Source organism: Phaenicophaeus curvirostris, chromosome 1, assembly GCF_032191515.1.
Source record: "Phaenicophaeus curvirostris isolate KB17595 chromosome 1, BPBGC_Pcur_1.0, whole genome shotgun sequence".
Classification (NCBI taxonomy): domain Eukaryota; kingdom Metazoa; phylum Chordata; class Aves; order Cuculiformes; family Cuculidae; genus Phaenicophaeus; species Phaenicophaeus curvirostris.
Window position 1 is genome coordinate 25781029 of NC_091392.1, and position 27525 is coordinate 25808553.

Genomic DNA, 27525 nt, shown 5'->3' on the forward strand with positions numbered 1-27525 from the left:
GCCATTGGCCTTCTTGGCCCCCTGGGCACACTGCTGGCTCATGTTCAGTCGCTGTCAACCAACACCCCCAGGTCCCTCTCCTCCAGGCAGCTTTCTAGACAGACTTCTCCTAGTCTGTAGCACTGCACAGGGTTGTTGTGCCCCAAGTGCAGGACCCAGCACTTGGCCTTGTTAAACCTCATGCCGTTGGACTCTGCCCAGCGGTCCAGCCTGTTCAGATCCCTTTGCAGAGCCTCCCTACCCTCCAGCAGATCAACACTTCCACCCAGCTTAGTGTCATCTGCAAACTTGCTAAGGGTGCACTCGATGCCTTCATCCAGGTCATTGATGAAGACATTGAACAGGGCTGGACCCAGCACTGAGCCCTGGGGAACCCCACTTGTCACTGGCCTCCAGCTGGAGTGTCTCCAGGTGGAGATGTTCTTGCTGTGCAGGGAGAAAGGAGATGCCCGTGCTGTGAGGAGCTGGTTTAAGGTAAGGAGGAGATAAGGGGAGCAAACGCTTCAAGGATGAGGGAGGAAGAAGGTATTAGCAGGCGAGAAAGAGAGGAGGGGGAAGAGGGGCTGGAGCGCCTGGTCCCCACGGGGGAGCGGGGAGAGGAGGCGCCCCGGCGTTCTGCTGCTCCTCCCGACAGCGGGTGTTGGGTCCGTTCGGGGCTCGGGGTCGGCGGTGTCGTCCTGGCAGAGCCCGAGAGGTGCTGCCGGTCCCTGGCAGCCGGGGTGGTCGCCGCTGGGGGCTCCGCAGCATCAGCTGCCGAGTTTGAACTGTCTGCTTTTAGGGCTATTGGAAAGCGACTGGCTCCCCGGGATTCCTTGCCTAATCAGAGGTGTTACCTCCTCCTCTTCCCCCAGTGTCTCTTGACATCATTCCATCCATCAGAGTTTCAGAGGAAAAAAAAAAAAAAAACAACAAACCAGCCCAAAGCAGAACCCACCCAGTCTGTGAGCAGCCCACACCGGCCCCTCGGCTCTGCTGGGGCTGCGGGGAAGAGCTGGGTCGGGGCAAAGATGAAGGATGGGAGCGGGGCCGAGCCCCCTGTCCTGAAGAATTTCGTGCGGGGCGGATGGAGAGGAACCCGGAGCGCTGCGACCGGCGTCCCGGGAGGGGACGACTGAACCCTGCCGAGGCGCCTGACCCACGGAAGAAAGAAGCGCTCGAGGTGCGTTTGCTCCTGACGGTCCTTTCTGCCCCATGGGATTTCTTCTGCCCCCCGCGACTGACCTGATGTGGACCGAAGCGTTTCTAACATGAACTTTTTCTCTGGGATCTGGTGGTCTCTTCCCCTGGTCCTGGTCTGGGTGACCCCACCAGTCACCTCCTCATGGTGGTAAGCCGTGCAATTCCAGGAATTTTTATTTGCTCTTGGGGAAGGTGGGGTCGGATTAATTTTAAATTAGGGCGGGGGTGGGGGGGAAAAGCCTCTCCCTCGCAGGCTCGGGGCGAGCGGAGCTCGCTGCTGCCAGCCGCGCCTTGAGGCGAGAGGGATTCGCTGGGCTCGGCATCCCCTCCCACAGCTCCGGCTGCGCCTCAGCCCGGAGCCGCTGCGAGGGGCGCGGGGACCCATCCTGGCCCGTCCCGTGCCAGCGGGGCACCTCCCGGGGGGACCCATCCCGTCCCGTCCCGTCCCATCCCATCCCATCCCGTCCCGCTCCGCCAGCAGGGACTGGGAGGAGGGCAGGCTCGCCCCGAACCCGCCCGAGCAGCCCCGGCGCCTCTGGGAATTGGCTGCGGAAGGGATTTTTATTATTTATTTATTTATTTTTTACTATTAATTATATTATTTCCCCCTTCTTCCTCGCTCCCCCCGCCCCCTCCCTCCGTCCAAGTTTTCTCCTCGCAAGCCCCGCGGGCTTCAAACGGCGTTTGACCTCCTCCTGGGGGCACCTGAGGTTGCCGCGGGGCGTGTAGCGGGTTAGGACAGAAACACCAACCTGCCCGTCGAGCCGGGGACCCGGCCGAGCCCGCAGCGAGCAGCCCCGACACGGGGGGGGGTTACAGCCCCGACACGGGGGGGTTACAGCCCCGACACGGGGGGGTTACAGCCCTGCTCCCGGACCCGGGGAGCGCGGCCCCCCCCGGCGATGCTGACGCGGGGGCGAAGCCTGATTTATCAGCCTGAGCGCATTCCAATAAAATGCCCGTCCCCGTCCGTAGCCCTATAAATGTTATTTATCGTGATGCCGTTTTGTCGCGGTGTCTTTTAACTGCCGCTTAAAAAAAAAAAAAAAAAAAAAGAAAAAATTAAGTCACGGCTTTAACGATTTTACGATCGTATAAAGTAATGAAAATACAAGAAAAAAGTCGTTTTCTTCCGTTTGATCCCTTCAGAAGACACCTGCAGTAGTTTGGGTTTTATAAAAGGTACTTTTTTCGAAACGTTTCAGGACTAATAGAGACCATCTGGACGCAGATGATGTCATTTAATTTTTGTCAGCGATTTTCTTTTTTTTTTTTTCTGTTTTTTTGGTTCAAGTGCCGCACGCAGCCGCGGCGGCGGGGCCCGGGCTAAGCCTCCAGGATCCCCGCGGGCCCGGAGGCGGCGCCCGGCGCGGTGCCCCCCGCTGCCCTCCCCGTTCCCTCCCGCAGGTCCCTGGGCGCCGCGGGCTCCTCGCGGGTGATGTGCGACAACGTGCCGGGGCTGGTGAGCCGGCAGCGGCTGCTGTGCCGCCGCCACCCCGAGGCCATGCTCTCCATCGGCCGCGGCGTGGCCGCCTGGACGGCCGAGTGCCAGCACCAGTTCCGCCGGCACCGCTGGGACTGCGGCGCCCTGGAGCGCGGGCAGCGCCTGCTCGGCCGCGTCCTGCTGCGCAGTGAGTGCGGGGCGGCGGGAAATGGCGGCGCGGGGGGGGATGGCGGAGCCGCCCCTGGGTCCGGCCGGCGGGCGGTAGCCGTGCCCTGCTGAGAGACCGGGGCGGGTTCGGAAAGGGGCGGGGGCTGGGAGCGCGGGGGACATTGCGGGGATGGCCCTGCGGGTCCCAACTTAGAATCACAGAATCACTGTGCTGGAAAAGACCTGTCAGATCATCGAGTCCAACCGTTCCTATCTGCTACTAAACCACGTCCCTGAGCACCTCATCCACCCATCTTTTAAACCCCTCCAGGGAAGGTGACTCAACCACCTCCCTGGGCAGCCCGTTCCAATGCCCAATGACCCTTTCTGTGGAAAACTTTTTCCTGATGTCCAGCCTGAACCTCCCCTGGCGGAGCTTGAGGCCATTCCCTCTTGTCCTGTCCCCTGTCACTTGGGAGAAGAGGCCAGCACCCTCCTCTCTACAACCTCCTTTCAGGTAGTTGTAGAGAGCAATAAGGTCTCCCCTCAGCCTCCTTTTCTCCAGGCTAAACAACCCCAGCTCTCTCAGCCGCTCCTTGTAAGGCCTGTTCTCCAGCCCCTTCACCAGCTTTGTTGCTCTTCTCTGAACTCGCTCCAGAGCAACATCCTTCTTGTGGTGAGGGGCCCAGAAGTGAACACAGGATTCAAGATGCGGTCTCACCAGTGCCGAGTACAGAGGGAGAATAACCTCCCTGGACCTGCTGCCCACATCGTTTCTGATCCAAGCCAAGATGCCATTGGCCTTAGAATAGTTTGGGTTGGAAGGGAGCTTAAAGATCATCCAGTTCCAACCCTCCTGCAACAGACAGGGTCCTACCAGCCCGGACTGCCCAAGGCCCCATCCAACCTGGCCTTGAACACCTCCAGGGATGGGGCAGCCACAACTTCCCTGGGCAACCTGTGCCAGTGCCTCACCACTCTCAGTGAAGAAATTCCTCGTTATGTCTAGTCTAAATCTACCTCTCTCCAGTTTATAGACGTTAAGCTTCTCTGTTTTTCATTGTGTAGTGGACACCCATAGGGGATACAGAGAAATCGAGGTGCCAGAGTGCAGCAGCCAGGCAGAGGGCTTGCCTGCACTGCCCACCCCATCGACACACACTGGAATCTGTGGGGGCTGAAAGGGGAAGCCGAAGTCCTAACAGGATCCTAGTGTGTCAGGATGGCAGACAACAACCTCTTCCATAGGCTGATTCCCACTGGAGAATCTAACCAGGGAAGCACAGCAACAGGGTGCAGTCCCTGCAAGGTGTGGGGTTTATGCCTCTGCTGGGGCAGTGCTGCTTTCCAGATCTTCAGCCCTCTGTGGGGGTGTGACAGCTGGTCCTCCAGATCAGGCTTGGGGAGAGAGATAAGCAGGGACACATCTGATAGGGACGAGCCACGCTTTTGAAGAAAATTACTACGGTGTGCTGTGCTTTCCACCCTGAGGAAGGATGATTAAGCAAGGTGTTGTTGCCATTTAAGTGTTAGACTAAGTGTGTCTTCAGATAGCTTACAAGGTTCTTTTGTTTCACAGGAAGGGCTAGGGGCTTCTACCATGCTTACTCATGTGATCACAGAATCACAGAATAACCAGGTTGGAAGAGACCCACCGGATCATCGAGTCCAACCATTCCTATCAAACACTAAACCATGCCCCTTAGCACCTCATCCACCCGTGCCTTAAACACCTCCAGGGAAAGTGACTCAACCACCTCCCTGGGCAGCCTGTTCCAGTGCCCAATGACCCTTTCTGTAAAGAATTTTTTCCTAACGTCTAGCCTAAACCTCCCCTGGTGGAGCTTGAGGCCATTCCCTCTTGTCCTGTCCCCTGTCACTTGGAAGAAGAGGCCAGCACCCTCCTCTCTACAACCTCCTTTCAGGTAGTTGTAGAGAGCAATGAGGTCTCCCCTCAGCCTCCTCTTCTCCAGGCTAAACAACCCCATCTCTCTCAGCTGCTCCTCATAAGGCCTGTTCTCCAGCCCCTTCACCAGCTTTGTTGCTCTTCTCTGGACTCTTGATGAATGTGCTGAGATTTTAAACTGCAGCTCTTTTCACCAAACACCACACCTGGGCACACAGCTGTGGTGCACAGCTGGTGAGGTTGGCCTTGCCGTGGTGCTTGTGTCCCTTGGATGTCCCCAGCACCAAGACAGCCTCTCCAGGCTGAGCAGCATAGTACCCTGGGGCCGTTGTCTCAGCGGTTGGGATGGCAAGACTAGGGGACACTGGGCATGCCGACAGAAGCAGTGGAATTTCAGCTGTGGGGCGTCATTTGGTGCCAGGCCCTGCTGCTGGTAGGCATTTGATTCCCATAACCAGCTTCATGTTCCCTTAGCAATTATTTGTGAGTAACCGGTAACGTCACCCATCAGCTGAAGTTTTCGATGAGGTTTGTCACACATTCAGGAAAACACGCCTGGCAGAACATGGTCTCATTCTGATGAGGCTATTTCATAAAAAAGTAAAAACACAGTTTTTCCAAAAGTGAAGTTTGCACCGTTGGCTCATGGGAGAGAATTAAGGCATCAGGCTTCTGAGCTCTGTGCTGAGCCTGATCAGACAATGATTGTGATGGGAAATGTAGCTTGATATTGCTCTAATTTGAAATGAAATTATTTTGATTAGTTTAATAAACTCAAATGAAATGTTTATCTTCCAATGACATCAAGAGTTTCTTTTTAATTGATGCTTTGGGAAGCATCTGTATTTCTGGATGCTTTTTCTCAGAAATGAAATCTTCAAAAGTCATAATTTGTAACAAGCTGTGGTATCTCCTGTCTGATTTTGAAGGCAACATGGGGAAGGCAGGGTTTGCTCAGTCCTTTCACAAGCTTTTAGTTGTCGTTTGCCAAAGGGTTGCACAGCACATGGAAGTCCAGGGCCCATTCCTATATAAACATCTAGACATTACAGTAAAATTGTGGATAACATTCAGTTTTTGGTGTCCTGCTTCACTGTGCTAATGTTACCTAACGTTTACAAGTCTTCTGAATGGGTCTCTCTCACTGCTAGTAGACTTAGATGCCACACAAAAATCTACTTCTCGCTCTCGCCATGCTAAAAGACTTTTAAAGAATGAAAACAGCCCAGTACCATAGATAGAGTTGTGCCAATATAACATAGCTCTGTATTGTAAATGACTATATCTTAAAATAAACTCAAGCAATTACTGTATTGAAACACGTGCCCACTTGCCTAAGAGCAGGCATAGTCTAGAAATGCAGATACTCATTGGTATAATAAAGTATCTTCTTTAAGTGAAGGAAAAACTGCCCAGGCAGCTGGTGTGTGGAAATCACAGCTGCCAGGCCAGATCCCGCTTCAGGCATTACACAAGCAGTGCCATTGATTTAATTGAACTTGTTTGTGTGAATTATGGTTGCCAGGCTCACTTCTAAGCAGAAAACCTAAATTTAACTTATTTTCAGAAAATAATACACAAGATTTTTCCCTACCATTTTTTAAGCAGGAAAGTTTATTCAGAGTGCTTTAGAAGAGGGAAAGCTAGTTTCTAGAGCTGTTCGCAGTATTTTGCAATGTACATGTTGTTCCAGTGTCCCTGTTTAATAATTTCTTAAACCTATCTCTGAGATAGCACTTCATATATTTTTCTAAATCGATTAAACATCGTGGAAACACCAGCTGTCCTATTCATGTATCTGTACAAAACAACTGATCCGTGAAAGTATATTAATCAATATCAGAAGCAAATGTTTAATGTTTTCCAACTCTAACACTATATTGATGACCCAGGGAGGGGTCCAAGTTTAAGCCATGACTAATTCTGGCTCCAGGGAATGTGTATTTGTGTGATTTCAGCCCAGTTTTATCTTTTGCTTAGCAAAAAAAATCCAAGCTAACTGGCTGGAATAAGGATAGCCACTCAAATTAACTACCCCAGTGATTTTTAAAGCACTTTTTTTTTGTTTCAGGTAGTCGGGAATCTGCTTTTGTACATGCCATCTCCTCTGCTGGAGTTGTTTTTGCCATCACCAGGGCATGCAGCCAAGGGGAGCTGAAATCCTGCTCCTGTGATCCCAAGAAGAAAGGCTCTGCCAAGGACAACAAGGGCCATTTTGACTGGGGTGGTTGCAGCGATAACATCGACTATGGCATTAAATTTGCCAGAGCCTTCGTGGATGCCAAAGAACGGAAGGGAAAAGATGCAAGAGCACTGATGAACCTTCACAATAACAGAGCTGGAAGGAAGGTGGGTGTCCATCCTACTTTTGTCTCCCTTGGAGGTTCAGTGTGGCAGAGATTTCCAAACAGACTGAGTGCAACTGCTTAACAGTGCTCCCTTCTGAATCAGTTCAGCGGTTCCTTGTGTGGGAACTTAAGCCCCAGCCCAAATCATTGCATTGTCAGTTTGGACGGAGGTTTTGTTTTGAGCCCAATAGTTACGTATTGAGGTGTTTTACTTTTGGTTAATAAAGAATAGAAATTACTATGGGAGTCTGAAGACCACACTGAAGAAGTTGTTTGACTATTGAAGAGAAAATTCAAAATGGCATTGGATAAAAAGCATACTCTCCATCCCTGTATAGAATAAGCAACGATAAAATACAATTACTCCACTTTTTTTTTAAAGAAAATAAATCCAAAACACATGTCCCTCCAAAAGTTGTTGGCCTTGGGACACTAAACACTTCTAAAATGATTCATAGAGACTTCTCATTTCTTGTCCTTGTTTTTTCTTAATTTAGGAAGTAAATTGTTTGTATGCTGATCTTTTTTGCATTAAAAAGTTCCCCTTAAAAGCTGTAAAGTCGTTCTATATTAACTAGCCCTTATTAGAAGAAGAGATGCAATTTTAATGATCTGTACTGCAAGTAAGTGATTTTCTTGATAAATGCCTCCTTCAATATCTTTCTTCCACCTGTTTATTACCAGCAGGTGTAATTAATATGAAATGTAGATAGATGAGATTATTCAGATCTAGGATATGCTTATGCAATACTATGGCTCTATTTATGTTGCTGTCCAAAAGAGACTGTAGTCTACAACACAAACTCCTGTAAAGACTTCACAGGAGTGAATTGGCTCCGTGCTGGGAAGTACTTTCTGAAATAGATGAGCATCTTGGAAAGTTAAAATATGTTTGCTAAGTTATAAGACAGTATTGGTAATGAGACATTATCATATGGTTTAGGACCTGCCTTATAGAAAGGGATGCTGTTTTGCACCTGCAGTGTGATAAAACAGGTTTAGTTTTGCAGGGACCTCACTACCTCACTCCCACCCACAAGCCTGGCATTTGGATCTGGGTAAGACCAGCTGTGCCCTCGACTTTTTCTCACCCCAAAAGGGAAGGTCTATGTTGATAGGTTTCTTTTAAAACTAGACTATTACAATTTTACTGATTTATAAATACATTGAATAAATATTTATAATAATCTGTTATTAATCTTACATAATAATCTGCTATCAGTACTGAGACATCACTGACAAAGTCCTGCATCCCTGTGTGCTGCTTCTACTATTTAGTGCCTCAGTCCAGCAAGTTGTTTTAAATGTGCAGATAGTTTTAACTGATTTCTACTTAAAACCAAGCACCCACTTAAATCCTTTTCTGAGCAGAATCCCTGTTTTCCACTAGTAACATTGGCAATGAAGCAAAGCCGTGGGAACTTCAGTGACTCCTTTGGAGTAGTCAAATCGCTTACAGGTTGGAAAGAAAGAAAATTAGAAGTACCTTGGGTTTGTAACACATTCTCACTTTATTATTCAGTGCTTGACTGAAAGATGGCATCCTGCTATACATTAGTCTCACTAATTATGGAGCTTTCCTCTCTCTTCCCTTCCTCCCATGATGCTGTTCCTCTTGTACAAATTCTAAAATGTTCATATTTCATGAACTCTTAAGGTGTAGTATTTCTAGATCAAATATTAACATCTTCAGAATTAGAAGTGAATTATTTGTTGTATATGAACCCACCTGTTGTTCTCCAACAACTTACAGATAGCTGAAATGTCTAAGATGAAGCTGAAATGGCTTTAATGCTATCCAGACATTAATTTAACAATGAAGGTGATCTCTCCAGTGCAAGCTAATGAAGCTCTTACTCTAAAATGCTTATTGAAAAGGTTTATAAGCATTTTAAAAATATCATATTTTAACATTTTATGTAGACCAGATGCCTAGCCCAGGTACGATGCTTTGTACAGTTTCTGCAAAATCATTTAATATGAAATACCTATGAATTTCTGGGAAATATTTGAAACACTATTCAGGGCAAGGGGCAGCTTTATGAAGGTGAGCTGTAGAGGGTCGTGGTGGGGTTGTTTTAGCTGGAGCAATGGGGAAAAGGAGTACCTTGGCCTACTAAGGGATTGAGTGATTCTGCCCATTTCCCAGATCGTTTCCTCCTGTCCAGTCTACATCGTAGCATTATGGACCATTTTAATCCTTGGGATGAATAGGAGGAGCCGGTAAGGTAAAGCCCATCAGCCAAACGGTTGCGGGTATGGTCGTGTCAAGGAACCAGAGCTGACCAGCCATACGGGGATGCCTTGATGTTACCAGTGGGTGTCACTACAGACCGTGATTTGGAAACCCATTGCAAGCCTGGCATTGCAAGATGAACAGAAAAGGGCTGAGAAGCATGATTACCAGTTTGTTTTACCTGTATATATTTTACTGCGTTTCTAAACAGGCCGTGAAGCGGTTTTTGAAACAAGAGTGCAAATGTCATGGTGTGAGTGGATCATGCACTCTAAGGACCTGTTGGCTGGCCATGGCAGACTTTAGGAAAACAGGAGATTATCTGTGGAAGAAATACAATGGAGCGATTCAGGTGGTCATGAATCAAGATGGCACGGGTTTCACTGTGGCTAATAAGAGATTTAAGAAGCCAACTAAGAATGACCTGGTATACTTTGAAAGCTCTCCAGACTACTGTATCAGGGACAGGGATGTAGGTAAGCCTCTGTTGTTACACATGGATGGTTTTATTTCAGACATTTGTACTTTGAAGGTCAAAAATTATCGTTATTGTTCTCTGTGTGTATATTAATGTGTATGTATATATATATATCTATATAGGTCCATGCATGTAACCATCAGGAAACAGGCGGGAAGATGTTTTGGAAGGACAGCTCTGTACAGGAACAATAGCTCCTCAATGTCCCTAGAAGTATGACAGCCAGTTGTTCTAACATAATTCAGCAGTGTCTTCCAGATGCAATGGAACCCTGGAGAATCTCCAATGCAAAAGCTACTTTTAGTACAAGATTGAGTTATGCTTGAAGGCAGGTCCACACCATACACAGCCACATACATGTGTGTATCACAGAGCTAACTCCAGAGCTTCCAGATGTAACTACAGCAGCCTCAAGTCCCACGATGTCCTTCTTATGCCACCTTCTGTCACATCACTTCTCTTCCATATCGTTACGCTGTCGCTGCAGACTCCCAAGAGACCAGTGTTCTCCTTTATCTGCACATTCCCTGCAGCTCACTGACAGTGCTCTCCTCAGCTGTAGACACACCTCTCCTCATCAATAATGCAGGAGGTACAGCAGCTGGCCCCAAACCTTGCTTGCACCAGTCAGTGCAGCTGCTGGTAACATGGTGCAAGGCAGCTGGAGGTGGATGAAAGAACAGAGGTCAGTGGGGCACAGCACATTGCATCGTGTGACATAGGTGTTTATTCCTCTTTATGAGACGCCTTTGGCTCCTTCTGTGATAACAATCATGTTTTCTGAAGAGTTGTGCCAGCCCCTGTTGGCAGAGGTAAAGTTTCAGGGCTGCTTTTAACACTGGATTTTTCTGCTTTCGAAGATTTCAACAGGCACACACTCAGTGTTACAGGATTCAAGGCATTGCCGAGCACCAGGAATCCTTCTAACAGTTCTTGACCCATGTATGGTATCTCCTGATGGGGCAATTAAGAGCTAGCAACCAGAAACAAGAAATTTGGAAAAGAGTGCCAAACTGAGTAATGTATGAAAGATGTTGTGGAACTAATTAATAGGTTGTATAATATACCAGATTGCACCCCCTATGACATATCCGTACGCATCTGGATAGCAATGTGGCTCATCTCTTTTTGGCACCGCTACATATTTACAATCCAAGTTTACTTGGAATAAGCATTGCAAAACAACTGTACTTAAATAAGAACAATATGTGAGATCCTGGTCGTGTACTATTGACTTCAGTGAACCCAGAATTTCATCCAGTACACTTATATTGTATAGTGTTCCTGGTTACTTGAGTAGTCAAGGTAATTTTAAATTATATTTATGGCTTTCACAGGTGATGCTTCTTACCTGCACAGGCACATAGTGTTCCTTGAATAGTAACTGATACTTTGAAGTTTAATACTGTAGTCCAAGTGAATAAATGGGCATACTGTGGCATTGTGATGAGACTGACTTCGCATACTAGAATTTATTCAAAACTTTATTTCTTAAAGTTGCCTTTTTTATTGTAAAACCTGTGATTTCTTTCCCTCTACAAAGACAGCCTGTACATGACCTACTTCTATGTCAAAAAGCCATGTAATAATCTCTTTGTAATAAGCCTAATTTCATCTGTCAGTCTTCTTATTGTGGAGGAGAGTGGGCAACTCAATAGCACGAGAATGTAATAACCTGACCACCTCTTGTCTAGCATTAACCATTCACAGCCTGGAAAAGGACCAAAGGAAGATTTTCAGAAGTGTTCAGAATTCACTTAGCTCTGCTCGCATGGATGCTGAAATAATTTTTACTCACGATTTTGTACTCGTAATTTGATAGAAACAAAGGTAGGACACCCAGAAGGGTTTTGAAAATCTTGCCATGCACTTGAAAATTTTGCCACACCTTGCATGGTCTTATCTTATATTACCATAAATTTATGGTTCCCCAAACCAATACAAGCATACCCAGGACTGCAGAGACCTGTTAGAAATTATAAAGCTGTGGAGAGAACTCAAGTGACAGCTATACAACTGGAGGTCCCGCTGTCACATGTACTCTTTCACCCTGAATGTGTTACTGCACCTCTGAAAAAATGCTCTAACAAGCCCTCTTGATGGTCTGCTTATAAGCTTCTCTTAGAAGTGCTGTTAGTTTTAAAATATTGTTATTTGACCATCCATGCAGTCTAGGTTGATTGAAAGCTGTTGCAAGCTTATCATGTTTTGAATTTACCAGTGGACGAGCAGAGACTGCTTTAGGAAGAGCAGCTATAGCATGGACATCACAGGCTTGCTGGCCAAGCCTTTGTTACAGGCTGTCATTCACAGAGAATGTTAAAGCAGTGAAATGTCTTCCTGCAAAAGAAAACCTTTGCTAATGGGTTTATTAGAAATTAATTCATAGAGAGGAACAAAAAACCCCAAACTTATAGGCAGTGTTTGAGTGAAGCCAGTTGCTGTAGGGAGACTCCTACTGAAGTGTGTAGAGCAAGCTGAGCTCTGCTACACATGTTGAGGCTTATGAGTGTGGAAACTGCATCCCCAAGTGTGGACACCAAGCTGGAGGTGGTGGGTGAGTGGCAGGATGACACTGGTGAGTGTGTGTTGACTTTTCACAACTGTTCTTCTAGCAATAAGGCTTTGGCCATGCAGAGAAGCAGAGGCAAGACATGTCTACATGTAGCTGATCTCGAGCTGCTCAGGACCTGCCACAAACGCATGTGCCGTGCATTTCAAGCCATCCCTATGTTTCTCCTGACACTCACATGATCCTAGTTTGGCCTCTGTCAAGGTTGGCATAACTGCCTCTGTGCATGAGGTGTGGGTTGTGTATGTGGCAGGGTGCTGTGGCTGTGTTGGAGGACACCAAGTCTCCTGGTGGAAGAAGCACTGTGGAGATGCATGTGCAGTGCTACGTGCAGCCCCCTGGTGCTGTGTGTTGGGGGACAAACCATATGTCCAGGGTGACCTGCTTTGGATCCTTCCCAGGACTTTTTCCGTGATAATTTATTTCCCCGGCTGCCCCACACAAACTATTTGCTGAGTTTTTGAGATGAATGAGGCCAAGTCCAGAGTGAAAGAAAAATGTGAAATTGAAGTGTAGTCTGCTGTGTATTGGTGTTGGGCAAGATGTGTTAGTACTTGAGGTATGCAACTCATGGAGGGAAACCAATCCTGATCTATGTCAAAAACTTCTCACTGAGGTTAGCCACATACAGGCAGTCCCTGTGCGACTTTTTGGCCTGTATCTCCGAATTTATGCATTGCAAACATGTTTGGTGCAGTCCCAGCCCCATGCAAGCTGACAGTGGAACTTGCAATGCCTTCCATTAGGGCAGCTTTCCTCCAACCACCATCCAGCAAGGGAGCAGCACAGTCACCCCAAGAGCCTTGGGGAGCTGAGAGGTTATGACAGCTGTCGGTGGCTATGGAAATCAGAGCAAGACACATATTTACTCTAAAATGCATCTGGAAAAGCTGTTTTTATCAGCATGTGCTGCCTGTCCTCTCCTGCCCTGCTGTGCTGCAGTGTTGTATGCAGGTTCCACGTGAATGTTTCTTGATTCAAAAAGTAGCTTCAGAGCTACTTTTCCATGAATGTTCCCCCCCAGCCCCTACCCCTAGTACTTATGTGGAAGCTCGTTTATTGTTGTTGAGGATTTCACTGCTAGATTTTTTAGTCAATAGAAGGGGAATTTCTCACATTGTAAAGGAATCAATTAATTTTAGTGCTTTCAGAATAGTAAAAAAATATTTTTTAACTTACAATATGTTTGCCTAAGGAAACAACTGTGCAAACCAAGAAGAAAAGTTTTGATGTACGGTCCGTGAAGTTGTCAGTATTAAAAGCTGTAGATGTTTTGGCAGGCATAATGTTGTGTGTTGGCATGGCAATCCTGAAACTTTAAGTAAAAACAAAGAGGTTGCGTGAAAACCTTCTACAAGTTACAACATACTCCTGCCTCTTAAGTGATGAGGAGATGCGTTACAGGTAGCAGGCAAAGATCAGAAAACTCTGACGTATGTTGTTTAGTGTCTTCTGCTGTCTTCATCACCAGGGTGTGTGAGTGCCCCCAAGGACTGCAGTAACTTGCCTGGCTGCTTGCTCTCAGTTATTGCTCATTTTCTTCCTCAAGAGAGAGGATGCAGAGATGCTGAAGTTGCTGTTTGAACTTTTAAAAAATGTTGCTTTTGCTTGGAAACTAAGCCTTTAGATGAGCCTTTTTTTTCTCTTTCATCATGTTCTGTGGATAATTTAGTCTCCTCTCCTAGTGGAATAGTAAATGTTGATGATGTATCGTGGGCAGTATCAGCTGATAGTGGCTATTGAATATCTGCTAGGGGCTGAAATAATTTTGGTTTTGAAGTTGGTGGCAAACCTCCTGTTGAAACCATTGGGTGTATCCCACTCAGGTTCTCCTTTGCTGCTGTGCGACTTCCCCAAACATCTGGAAATGAGAACTTTGGAGCTGGAAACTAACCTTTGTCTCTGCTGAAGAATGCAGTCAGACCTTCCTGGGGCATCTCCTGCACCTCATCTCAGGCAGCGTGATGCCCCACACCTGGCCTCACATGGAGGGGGTGTGGGGTCTTCCTTCCACCCTAGCAGCTGGGCTGCATGGCCCCACTCTGCTTCCAGCTGGGAAGGATGCTGAGGCAGAGAGCAGCTTTGCTTTTCCTCCACAGGAGGAGTGATGCCTGGCTGTCTGCCACAGCGGTGGCATAGTGAGGGCTGTCAAGTGTTCAGCTCATTTCACACAAACCACATGCAGAGAGCAAAGCATCAAGTAGTTTGAAATCTAACCCGAATCACAGTTGTTGGAAATCATTGTTCTCGGTGTGCTGTGTTACACAGCCCAGGCACTCCCTCTAACAAGTAAAGCAGCAGGCAGAGCAAGAAAGTTGAGGGGGAGCCGGTGCAGGGAGGTAAGCAGGAATTCGATCCAAATTCCTGATGCAGAGTGTTAATGACATTTGCCAGCTTGGCCTTTGTACCTTTATTTTCAGTCTGAGGAGAGAGATCAGGACAAGCCCACACAGAAGTGGTTATTCCATTGTATTTTGCCCAGTCTGGGATGTGATGGATATTGCTGTGGGCTAACACAAGCACCAACACTATGTTCAGATGTCCCAGCTGTTTACACAGGGTTACGGATGGAGGAAGCAGGGTTTGGTTTGGTTTTTGTGCCACAGGCTTCCCACGGGACCATAGGTGTGGATCACATAGCTCTGTATCTTCCTGGCTTATCAGCCTGCCTGCACCAGGGGCCACTGGGGATTTGTCTCCCTCAGTGCACAATGATTCCTGAAAAAAGGATCTGGGAAATGCTTTCTGGTATCACCACTTTGCCCTGCATGCATATTGGTTTAACAAAAAACACAGTCTGAGACCTGACTTTACTTAAGTGCCTGGGACCACTTGCAGCCTCGGTGGCCAAGCCCAGGCTGGGGAAGACATGAAGTCTCCCTGGTGCTGGGGACAGCTGGGAACAGAGGAAGGATGAATACTGTGATTCTGTGATACTTGTATGCTGTGAAGTGCTTCAATGCAGCAGCAGTGGAAAATAAACCATAAATACAGCATGGGGAACAAAAAAAAAGAAAACTGGAATTCACACAGCTTAGATTTTTAATAATTCCAGCTTAATTTTTATTAATTAAGATTGATTTGCTATCCTAGATCATGAAAATTTGAATTAATGTCTGCATGTGTTTTTGTTTCGTTAAGAAGGTTAATTGTTCATGTTCAGTGCACACCTGTGACTACACCTCGTAAAATGTTTCCAGTTACTTTAGTGATGGCAGTCAATATTTAGGAAATCCCATTTTGGCCAAGAACAGAATAACAGAGCTATAATCGGGTCTAGGGAGAACGTCAGAACAATATTCTTGTCATGGATATACCTGAAGTTGATTTACAATAGCAATACATAAGAAATTAGGTGAAGCAATGAGTACTCATAAAATTTTCAGATGTTAACAGCTGTGATATAGATCTGAAAGTAAACCCTAAGATGAGTTCATATTAGATGAGCAGCAGCTTCTATGTGTTATGGTAGCTGTTTGGGCTAAGACACACCTTAAAGAGCCATTTTGTGCCATGAGGTGATGGGCAGAGGCATTTCAGCCACTCCAGGGAGATTAGGAGAGCATGACAAGGTGTGGTATGTTCTGCTATCCCTCCTTCTGTCTACAGCAGGCTGTAATTTAGTTTCTTCTAATCTCGGTCAAGAATGAGGAGAAAGAACCCTCGGTGCTTACCCTGGCAGAGGTGGGAGGTGGCACAGAGCAGCTGATCTTCAGCTGCCACTTGAACTGGTGGACATGGAGGATATGAGGGACATGGGTGGATGCAGCAGTGATGCCAAGTGGTTGGGGTGCCTCTGTGCTCACTTCAGCAAAAACTTTTAAAAACTACTAGCAGCATAGTTACTCTGCCCGTTGTGTGCCTTGGCAGCCATAAATTTAGCTGTCTTTTCTTTCCAAGCCCTCACATACCCACCCAGAACTCCCCTGTAGAGCCCATGAGCTCCCAAGCACCATGAGGGTGCTCTTCTTGGGCACCCCATTTCACACAGCCCTGGGAGAGTGGATGTCTCCCTCAGAGAGAGTATCTGCTCACTGGAGAGGAAAGAGGTGCTGTGGGAAGATGAAGCAAAGCGTCATGATACTAACAGAATCAGGCAGAACCTTGAAGTACTTTTCCATTTTACCACTCATCTCCACCTGATTTATAGGAGAAATTTGAGAGCAGTTTTACCTCATGGAAAGCATTTCTCTGGCTTGATATTGAGTCCCAGGTGATGTTGAGGGATCAAATACATTTGTAAATTAGGGCTCCTATACTTATTTTCACGTGCTTTCTGTCCTTCCTTAAAGACCCCTCCTAACCTTTACTGTATTTTCTTTGTAGGGTCCCTTGGGACAGCTGGTCGTGTTTGTAACCAAACCTCCCGCGGCATGGACAGTTGTGAAGTGATGTGCTGCGGCAGAGGATACGACACCTCCCGTGTCAGCAGAATGACAAAATGCGAGTGTAAATTCCACTGGTGTTGTGCTGTGCGCTGCCAGGACTGCCTGGAAGTGGTAGATATTCACACCTGCAAAGCACCAAAGAGCGCTGGCTGGATCTCCCAGACATGATGCAGCAGGCTACTGATGCTTGAGGACCACAGCCTTTGCCCTTCCTGGTCTGCACAGGGAATGTCAGAGGTCTTCTCTACTTTTACACCAGTTTTGCCTTTTGTCTTTCATTGCACAGAAGCTGCTGAATAATTAAGACAAACTCTGCAACGTTTACCTCCCATTTCTGCATGACAGCATTGCTGCAGAGTTGTCTGTGCATAAACTGCTGCAGCTCTGGAAGGACATAATTCTGCATGCAGCTCTCCTCTGGATTCCTTGTGGCAAATCATTCTTGCTATCAGAAACACAGGAAGATGCAAAGATGGGGCATGTTTTGTAAGACCACTGCCACCTGCATGGACTGAGCTTGCTCATGTGTCTTCCCAAGGATCTTGTGCTGGTCACAGTCGTGCACTGGCTACTGGTGTGCTCAGGAGTTTGAGCACCAGTTGGTGATTCCTCCATGAGAGACAATTTCCATCTAGGCTGGGTGAAAGGCTTTATCAGAGGGGTGTCTGTCTGTCCCCACAGAACTGAAGTTTGCAATGAAATGGCAAGCAGAGGCAGCCACCTGATGCTACCTTGACCATTGTTAGCACCCTGTGGCTTCCCGTGGGGCAGGAATTTGCCCATGGAGAGAAGCAAAGGCAACTGCATAAGATATAATCAATCACAGCATTTTCATAAACTATTAGAGAGTCAAAACAAATGTCTGCCATATATTTGTGAAAACTTACCATAGAAGCTTTTAAAAGGTCATTAATACTAACTGCCGAGGGTGTTTTGTGATCTAAAGGTTCAAAGAGAAGAGATTTGTTTCCCAGCCTGGTGAGAGCTGGATATAGGCCACTCAACTACCTGAGGATAAGGTTTCCAATTTTTCACTTACTGCACAAACAGAAAGACATTTGCAGAAAGTTGATGGAGAAGGAATTGCCTTGTCTCTGTAATGATGGTGTTTCTAAAGGTTGTATTAATTTTTATGTTCTTTTAAATTTAATAAATCTATTAAACGTGTTCAAAATGATACTTTCCATTCAGATGGGGACTCCAAAACGAGATTTGCTCTGACTACTTTCTGCGAAAGCTTACACCTCTGATGAAGGGCGCATCGGCTTTTTATGGAGGCAGTTACAGATTGTGCCAGGTCCATATTCTGGGCTGGGATCAGCACAAAGCAACAAAATGCTGGAACGATGTTTACACTCACAAGGCCTAGAAATTGGAGCATCACCAGAGAGGAGCTGAGTCAGAGAGGGACCAGCCCTCTCTACTCACAGCAGAGACCAGCAACAGCGGCAAGACAAAAGTTGGGTCCTGTGCCTGGAAGTCTAATGAGGCTTCGGAAAAGCACCCGTGAAGTGCAAAGACAGGCAAGAAAATGAAAAAAATAATGTAGGAAAAGGAGGTTGCAGGGGTTATAGAACATATTGTACATGCAGGTAAGATTCCTATATGAAAATGAGAAAGAGGAACCTTAGCAGGAAACTGAGTGGATGAAAAAGCAATATAGAAGTAGCATGCTGTGGCGGTAAAGGGAGTGCTCTGGTTATGTGGTTTTTTTTTTTAAAGAATATTTGAAAGAATGGAGTTTTGCATTCAATGGTCTTGCTAGAGCAGTCCTTTACATCTGAAAGGCTCTGGAAAAAGTTTGTGTCATTCAAATGGGCAAGTTACCTCCAGAAGGCGCAGCTAGCATTAAAAGATTAGGAGGATCCAGAAAGGTATTTATTTGGACAATAAGATAATGTTTTGGTTACTGTGCATGGTGTTAATATAATCATGCTAGAAGTAAGAATAATCATGTTTCTGGTTATAAAGCAACTGCTGGTGGAAACAGCCCTGTCAGTGTGTGCAGTGTGTGTAGATGGATACAGGTTCAGTTCTGGGGTTGGACTATTGGCTTCATTACTGCTGGCAATTCTGGCTCTGGGCTGGAGAAGTTCACACCTAATTGTATGTAAAGGTGAGTCCCAAGGAGGATTGTTATTAGGGTTTCATTGTGAAATAAAATCTGCATGTAGTTCACAGCCCGAGCAATATCATGTTTTAGGCCTCAAACTTGAAGACCTTAAAAGCAGTGTAATATTTTTAAATTTTTGGGTTTGTACCAGGCATTTTGGAATTTTCAGGAACTCTTTGAGGAGTTCACAAATTCACCATGTAATAATGCAGAAAATATTTCAGTGTTCTGGAAAAAAAGGAAGCCTCATTCTTATGAGGGAGCTCGTTCTAGGAAATTGAATAAAAGGTAATGAAATCAGACAGCTTCTTAACTCCATCACTCGATTAATACATCAGAAAACAAACCCTGCAGTCCCAGGTAAAGTGTTTGGGGATTATTGCTTTAAAGGTGGAACTTTTATTCCCCCAACCCAGTCTTCCTCCACCGAGGTACGTTGTCTTGTTCCAGACTTCCCCTGGTCTCAGGGGGTCTGTGTTTCAGTGGTCAGTAAGACCAGGACCATGGTGGCGTTGAGTACCCTGGCCTTTTTTTTTGTCCCTTATCACCAAATCCCCATCCTGTTTGGCTGTGGGCCTATCAAAGGTGCACAGCAGGCTTTTACTAGAAATTTATACGAATTTTATATTCCACTTAAGTGCTGTATTAACAAGCTGCAGTGCAATCCCCGCACCAAACCCACTTCGCCAGAGGAAAATCAGAATATTTTGCAATACAACAAGCATATAACAGTTGAGCTGGCCAATTATTTGATTAATTTTTTTGCCATAGTTATGAATTTTTTTAAGGAAAAGGACTCGAGGTCGGCTTTTTACAGCTGTATGTATTTCTGCTGCTTCTTCCATGAAGGAAGGACTCCTGGGAGCTTTTGCCATTTCTTAGTGGGAAGAGATGCTCAGAGATGTAAATATTGCTAGGAAAAGCACCTCACTGACCTTCAGCTAATCAAATAAAGGGAGGGTAGGCGTAAAGGGAGGGGAAGAAAAACAGAAATCAGGAAAGGCAAAAGAAATAATCCAGTATTTTATTCCATGGAATAAATTTACTGATGTATTTAGTCATGAAGAGGAAACAGCTGTCCCTAGGTAGATGCTCTCGTGTCAGAACAATGTTAGATGGATTGGTTGCAGGATTCTTTTTTGAAAATATGCAGCCCAATTTTCTTGAGGGAATTCCCTTTAATTTGCTGCATAAAATCAGAATCTAGCAGCAATCTGAAATACTGTTAGCCTGCCAAGGTTTTGGGGATTGCTTCCTCCCCAGTATTTTCTTTTCTAACAAACTTAACCCTAGAAAGCGTTGAGCTGGTTTAGGAGAAATCTCATGAATAAAATATAATTTTTCTTTTACTGCATGGAAAATGGGGAATGACTTTGGGAATGGTGGTGTATGTTAACGCATGTGGGTATTACAGCTTGAGCTGTTGTGGTGTTGCCTTTTTGTTTCCCTGAAAAAAATCTAAATAATATTTTTGCATCTCACCCCTGTGTAACCTTTGCAGACGTGGATTAGAAATAAATTTCTGCATTTCTGGTACTGTGCTGCACAGATGCTGAAGGGCATCCAGCTTGGATGCCCAAATCACACTTGCCTTTGGCAAGCAACCAGCGGTCCCTGCCTCCAGGCTTCATGCTGAGCCTCTCACTGGACTTGATTTATGATGGCAAAGGGGAAATGAACATTTTACTGGGGATTAGTGATGATCTGGGGCCAGGGAAGCGTGCTTTCACTAGCCAAAACCAGCGCTTAAACCAGTGTTGCAGCACAACACCTACCAACGCTCGCTGGCCTCTGTGGGTTTTGCCCCATGCTTGTAGGAAGGACCACAGCCTTCATAGAATCATAGAATCTCTAGGTTGGAAAGGACTCACAGGATCATCGAGTCCAAACATTCCCATCAATCACTAAACCATGCCCCTTAGCACCTCGTCCACCCGTCTTTTAGACACCTCCAGGGAAGGTGACTCAACCACCTCCCTGGGCAGCCTGTGCCAGTGCCCAATGACCCTTTCTGTGGAAAACTTTTTCCTGATGTCCAGCCTGAACCTCCCCTGGTGGAGCTTGAGGCCATTCCCTCTTGTCCTGTCCCCTGTCACCTGGGAGAAGAGGCCAGCACCCTCCTCTCCACAACCTCATTTTAGATAGTTGTAGAGAGCAATGAGGTCTCCCCTCAGCCTCCTCTTCTCAAGACTAAACAACATGTGCAGGTGAGGGCCACCTCTGAGGACAGAGGCAGTTTGGGTGTCACACATAAGAGCCTGCAGGTTTCTCCCGACACTTCTAATAACACAAGTGAGCTTGTATTATTCTCTGAAAGAAAACAGCTGTTCATGGGCTGTAGTCACAAAACATGAGGGTTTTTTTTGGTGTAACAGCTCATTTTTTGATGGCTTCACCATATAAGATCTTCCCTTTTCCACCACTAATTGGGTGAAAGCAGGAAATGTACAGGAATCAATGTATTGATTGGTTCTCTCCATTGTTCCAGCCTCTCTGCGTGCCATTCCCTGGGCTGGGCGCTACCTTGTGTGCTGTGCCTTGACAGCCACAGTGTGAGGGGAGGGGGGTGTGTGTAAGAGAGAGGTGCAGCTTCCTTTGGATGTTTCTCTACTTGTAGGCTTCTGCAGCATAACATAGGAAAACTCCTGATATTTTCTGCTGCTTCTACTGGAATAAGGACTTCTCTGCTATCCCACTGAAAAAATCAAGTCTGTTTATGAAGTGCTCACATCAAATGACAGAAAATCATAGAATTGTGTGGTTGGAAAAGACCTTTGAGATCAGAGTCCAACTGTACCTGTCCACTACTAAATCATATCTCTGAGCACTTAATCTACCTGTCTTTTAAATACCTCCAGGGATGGGGACTCAACCACCTCCCTGGGTAGCCTGTGCCAGTAAAGAATTTCACCCCTTCAGTGAAGAAATTTTTCCTGATGTCTAATTTGAACCTCCCCAGGTGCAACTTGAGGCCTTTCTCTCTTGTCTTATTACCTCTTATGTGGGAGAAGAGACCAACAACCACCTCACTACAACTCCCTTTCAGGCAGTTGTAGACAGTGATAAGGTCTCCCCTCAGCCTCCTCTTCTCCAGGCTAAACAACCCCAGTTCCCTCAATCGTTCCTTGTAAGACTTGTTCTCCAGCCCCTTCATCAGCTTTGTTGCTCTTGTCTGGACTCGCTCCAGCACCTCAATGTCTTTCTTGTAGTGAGGGGCCCAAGACTGAACCCAGTATTCGAGGTGCGGCCTAAACAATTAACACCCAGAGGAAAGAGCAGCCTTGCCCGGAGTGTCGCACTCGCCTCTCTGAGTGGGGCTGTCACACGGAGGAGCTGTACATCTGCCTCTGGGATGGCCAGAAGGCAGCCAACTTGACTTACCTGACACTCCCAGGGCTCTCTCCTTTTTTGTTCTATGCAGGTTACAGTGTAAAGAGAGAGCCTGCATCCAAATTATACCAGGTTGTCTTTAAAGAAAAAGCAGGAACTGTGGGCATTTGGAGTTTAAAAGCTCTCCCCTCCATAAATCTGCAAACTGAAGATTCAGATGAGTTATTATTTGCAGCAAATTTCCAGCAGGCTCATCTCCGCACTAAGCCAGAAACTTTCCATCATTACAATCACAGGCTGTGTTTGCCTTTTGATCTAAGCCATGCTGAACTTCACAGGAAACATGTCAGAGGCAGAAAAGCCTAAGGCAACAAACTCTGCCCAATAAAAAAGAAAATCCTTTTGTCTGACTTGCCTGATCTCTCAGATGACTACAATTATAATTAAAAGAGATATTTTCTAGATAAATCCATGGCTCATTACAGATTACAAGGGAGATGGAGACCAGAAATAGCAGAAGTACAATTGTATAAAGACATTTCTTGAGTTCCTAAAAGTTCCCCATAGTTCAAGGGAAGGATCTGATTCTTCTAAGAGCTGAGTGCTCCTTTTTATCCATCAGATATTAATCCCCCCCACAGATCATAATTCATACATTATCTCTTCTAACAGAAGCCCAAACTACTACATTAGTTGCTGACAAAAATGGACATTGGTATATAGTTAGGAATGCACTGATATGTGAACACATTTACCTATTAGGACTGTTGATCACAGCAATTTGCTATTTGTGAAACGTAGGCTATGTACAGATCAGCTTTGGCAGGTTTTTGAGGTGGCTGAGAAGTAGCCCAAATCTTCTCAATTTCACCCACCTAAATAATTGTGACAGTGCCATTGTGAGGTAAACACCCAAACATCATTAGTTAACAGAGCAAAAGATACACAGGAACATCTGTTGTAAAGGTGTTTCTCTGTGGCTGTTCTGGCAATGCAGATACAAAGCCGAGAACTCGGCTACTGGCCCCTTTCACATGCTTTCCACTGGCAACCCACTACCTCTCATCTCACGCTACATCCCGCACGCCAAGTACTGCAGTGAATTGTTTTGCAGGAATAATGGCCAGAGATAAAAAACTCGTGTGGAAACCCCCTACACCACAAACCTCACCAGCTTTGACATTTAGCTGCAGGGTGCTCTGCTCTTCTATGTCCTCCCTCAGGTTTCATTGTTATGCTTCTCCTGGTGTGGGGCTGGCATTTTATCACAGCACAGCAGTGTTTGTTTTAAAGCTCTGCCACTGCTCACTTGGACAAAAAGCTTCCTTCTACACAGACCGGTGTATCTGTCATGAGGAGGAGAAAAAAACCCAATGTAACGCATCCCCTGCTGTTAAGAAACACTTTCCTTTTATATCAACTCCAATAACGGAAGTTTTATTTTTTCTCACTCATCTTCTCATTGATAAACAAACTTACCTGCTGGTGGTCACAGTCCCTCAAGCTGTTCAGCGTTTTTAGAAAAAAGGTAACATTGAACTGGCAAAATGGCATTTTTGATCCACTGCAATGAGTTTATGATTCCTTACTTGGGAGAGGAGTTGAAAAAAAAAATCGTTGAGGCATCTGTAAGGATATACTTTCAACTCTCGACAATCAGGACAAGTTGCTTCAATTTCCAGTTGAAATTCTTGATCTTAGAGTTCGCCTCCTGCATTAGCAGAGGTGTCCTCGGGAAGCCAGCTACAGTGGCTAAGTTACAAATGAACACTTCCTCTAAACCTCTCATGGCACTAGGGTAAGGCACTAATGACAAAAGAGCACTTCTCTATTAATTGTGCATGAACTAACACCAACTCTGCTAAAGAGCTTCTGGTCTCAAGCAACAGTTTATAATGCTGATGTTTAATCTGTACAGGAAAAAGTTGAAAAGTACTACTGATGCAACGAAAACTCAGCAAGAAATACATAAGAGCATGAAGGCAACGATCACTCACTGCAGGTAGATCTGTCTTCAGTTCTCTGCCATTACTTATCTTTGTTCTGTAGGCAGAGAACAAAGCACGGTGCTTCTGTAGATATTTGAAATAACTGCAGTGTGACGAAAAGCTGTAAAATACGTGGCCTTTTTGAAAATTCAAATGAGGATAAAACTCACTTTTGTGCAGGGATGGGCATCAGAAGCCCCACGTGCCATCCAAACTGCCTGGAGAGCCTAATGCTGCTCTAAAAAAGAGTTTTAACTGTATAGAAACCTCGCCTAGACTTCCAGTAAGGGCTTCCCCCTACTTGAACTCTGTAAGAAAAGACAGCGATACCACTGCTTAATCCTAAAGTTATTAGTGTTTTCTCATTATCTGAACCGAAAGCCAAGCTCTTACGGGGGTGAAACAGATACATTATACATGTTTAAGAACATAGAGTACTGAGCTTTGAAGAAGCAGCCAAAAGACAGCAATGCTGCAATACACAAAAGTTTATTTTTAAGTTTTTCTTTTCTGAAGGCAAAATATAATAGAACCTAACATCAATGTATTTTGTACAACAAAACAGTTTTTATATGAGAACAGACAATCCATGAAGAGTTTTTAAGTCTTAGAACTGCTTCCCTTTTTTATCATGCTTTCTTGTGGTCAACAAAAAGTTGGCACAGATGATGTCATGACAGTCAGTCAGTGGGTGTGCTCCCTCAGATCCTCGTCAGCTGGTGCCACAGACTGGAGGGCAGGATACTTTCTACTTTTTCCATCACAAAATTTAAAGGGGCGAAGAGGGTGCTGAGAAACTGCAAAGAAATCAGATAGATACATACTCAGATCAAGATCCAAGAGACAATACACCTCAAGAGAAGGCTGCCCAATAAGACAAGAAACTCGCGCTGTGGGCCTCTGTAAAACCCTCCAGCGTGATAAAAATTACACCATTCATGTATAAAGCCTTTCTGCCAAATTCTGAGCCATGTATGTATACAGCTTCTGGATTTTCCAGCAAAGCCCTGTTTTTAATGAAGATCAAGGTGATGAACTACTGCAGTTTCCACACAGCTCACATCCTAGATTCAGGCTCATATTGAAACCACAAAAAGCTCAACCCAACACCTACTGAAGGGGAGGCTTTTTCATAGCTGCAGAATCTGTCAGACCACCTCTCCGAGACAAAAGATGTGTCTTTAGATTCAGATTTTAAACAGTTCTGGGTAATCTATAGATCTGCTACATACACTGAAGCATCTGCTGGAATTTATCTTAATCTCCTCCCTCCATTACAGAACACAGCAATTTTGAAAGAAGTTTGAATATATTAATGTTAGGATGGGCATTCGTGACAAAAATCAAGTGAAGAGAGATAATTTTATCACATGAAACAAAATACTGTCAGTTACACATCTCAGAACTCAGGTACTCAAAACACTCCCAAAATTTTGGAAGATACATATTAACTGTGCTTTACATCAATTGCAATTCAACTGCACACATTACACACAGGTACTTTGAGGCCCAATATGTGTCTAACAGAGTACAGTAATATCCAAAGTCAGACACCTCGAGACTGTGAATCCAGTGGCTTCTAACCATTTATGCTGATGCCACTTTGTTAAAAATAAACAGTTCTGTTTAAAACTGACTGGCAAAATGCTACAAGAGGTTTGTGTTTCAGTTAGTTACTGCTCTCTGTTCAGCACAAAACATAAAAACTTGGGTTAACTGCACTGCTCTGTATATGAAATCTGCCTGGGAGGTCAGCATTAGAGTAAATCTGGTGCCAGATGTTTTCTCCTTTTGCCCCGAAGACTCTCCTGATAAAAGAGAGCATCAGACTTCATAAGCACAATTCGATATAAACACACTGATGCCCCTTTTCATGTTCTGAATTTGTCCCATGTATCTTCAGGCATTTAAAGGAGGCAGATGTGGGAGTCTGGTCCCCCTGCAATCACTGAAGAGAACTAAGCACTTCTTGAGAGTAATTCTACCCATCCCCAGACCAGAATTGTCCTCTGAAAATGTCTCTAGCCCCAAGCTGCAGAGGATGGCTGGGCTTTGTCTTCTCTGGTAAAACAAGGACTGCAGCACAGTGCAGGGTGCTGGCCTAACCCAGCCACACTTCTGAACTGCCAGCACACCTCCGGACACAGTTCTGGCCTGTGACAATTTCTCCTCAAAAGAAACCCAGGCAGAGTTTGGGGCTAGTACCGGACAGGGGCAGTTCCCAGGAGCCAGCAAGGAAGGGTCCATCCTGCCTCTAAAGGGAGGAGAGGTTAGAGGTACAGAAGTGAATTGTGATGTGCAACCTGCCTTTGGAGCCAGAACATTTTACTACTTAATACAGACACGTCCTTGGTCTCTAATTTAGGCTCCTAAGTATCTAAAATTAACTATGAAAGTGCAACTTCAAAAACTGTTACAGGTCTGTGTGCTGGTGAAGCACAGCTTTATATAGCAAATGTATTTGTAATTTCAATATCCAACAGCCAGAGATTGTAACTATTTCACAATATGAAGCAGGAAAATATCTGCGAACAGCTTCACTCTTTACAGAGATGGGCTCTGTGCAGAGTTTAACTGTAAAAATGTTATGTCTACAATGTTTATGCATCTTAAATGCAATTGTAAGCAGTCAGACTCTTTTTTTCCCTCTTGGACATGTTTGCTTACAATACAGACACAACATCACGGGCAATTTGTGCATTGCAGGAAAACCAGGTAACACCACCACCACACCATGAGTTTTGTCATAAACACAGGTTGACATAAAAACTTCTAAGTGAAGCTGAATAGAGTATTTCAGTTGCAGTGCTAAAGTTCAGGCTATATAATAGGACTCACAGCTGAATTAATATAACACTGACCTACCTAACCTTAGAGTTTGCTATTACTACTTCAAGTGGCTTAGCCCAAGTAGAAACATTCCTTCTGGTTAAGCTGTGAACTGTTCAAATAAATACATGCCTTAAATTTTGCCAAATGTAAAAGGCTCACTAAAGGATATTTTCTGCTCTTTGAGTAGCATTTGATCTATGTGGTACGCTTGGAGCACCGTATCTACTTACAAAAAATTCAGCTTTGTATCCAGTGCAAATCACATACTTGTTAAATCAATGAAACAAGAATAATTTGCCTGACAGTAAGTTTTCTTGCAGTCTATAGCAATTTTGTTGCTGAAGTAGTCAATTCTATCTCATAACAAACTCAGCAAATAACCTGTAGCTTAAAATGATTGAAGTTTTTCTTCACCTAGAAAATTCACTGGTCTATGAAATACATTTAAATTCATGGATACCAAAGCCTGGCTTCACTTAAGTCCAAGCAAAACAGTTGCTGACAGCAAGAGGATCGGGATGTCATCTGCTCTCTTCTACAAGGCATGTAAACAACATTCACGTT

General features: G+C 45.3%; 2 protein-coding genes across 5 annotated transcripts in view; one reads left to right on the plus strand and one right to left on the minus strand.

Annotated features, from left to right (window-relative positions):
• The first annotated feature begins 911 nt into the window (after positions 1-911).
• WNT2 (Wnt family member 2) lies at positions 912-18410 on the plus strand. The gene is made up of 5 exons (XM_069850864.1): positions 912-1327; positions 2587-2810; positions 6748-7025; positions 9472-9736; positions 16637-18410. The coding sequence occupies exons 1-5, from the start codon at positions 1248-1250 to the stop codon at positions 16864-16866; spliced, it is 1077 nt and encodes a 358-aa protein (XP_069706965.1). The 5' UTR covers positions 912-1247; the 3' UTR covers positions 16867-18410.
• A 6192-nt stretch (positions 18411-24602) lies between these two features.
• ST7 (suppression of tumorigenicity 7) overlaps positions 24603-27525 on the minus strand; it is a 147300-nt gene continuing 144377 nt past the window's right edge. For all 4 annotated transcript variants that reach the window (XM_069850874.1, XM_069850884.1, XM_069850880.1 and 1 more), the window contains exon 15: positions 24603-24926. In XM_069850874.1, the coding sequence (XP_069706975.1) occupies positions 24831-24926 (96 nt within the window). In that variant the 3' untranslated portion in view covers positions 24603-24830. The remainder of the gene's footprint in view (positions 24927-27525) is intronic.

What these genes read in the sequence shown, in the direction of transcription:
- WNT2 (XM_069850864.1), top strand. Translation starts at nt 1,248, where the DNA reads ATGAACTTTTTCTCTGGGATCTGGTGGTCTCTTCCCCTGGTCCTGGTC. An exon ending in CCAGTCACCTCCTCATGGTG is followed by an intron (nt 1,328 to 2,586) that starts GTAAGCCGTGCA and finishes TCCCTCCCGCAG; the next exon opens with GTCCCTGGGCGCCGCGGGCT. An exon ending in ATAACAGAGCTGGAAGGAAG is followed by an intron (nt 7,026 to 9,471) that starts GTGGGTGTCCAT and finishes GTTTCTAAACAG; the next exon opens with GCCGTGAAGCGGTTTTTGAA.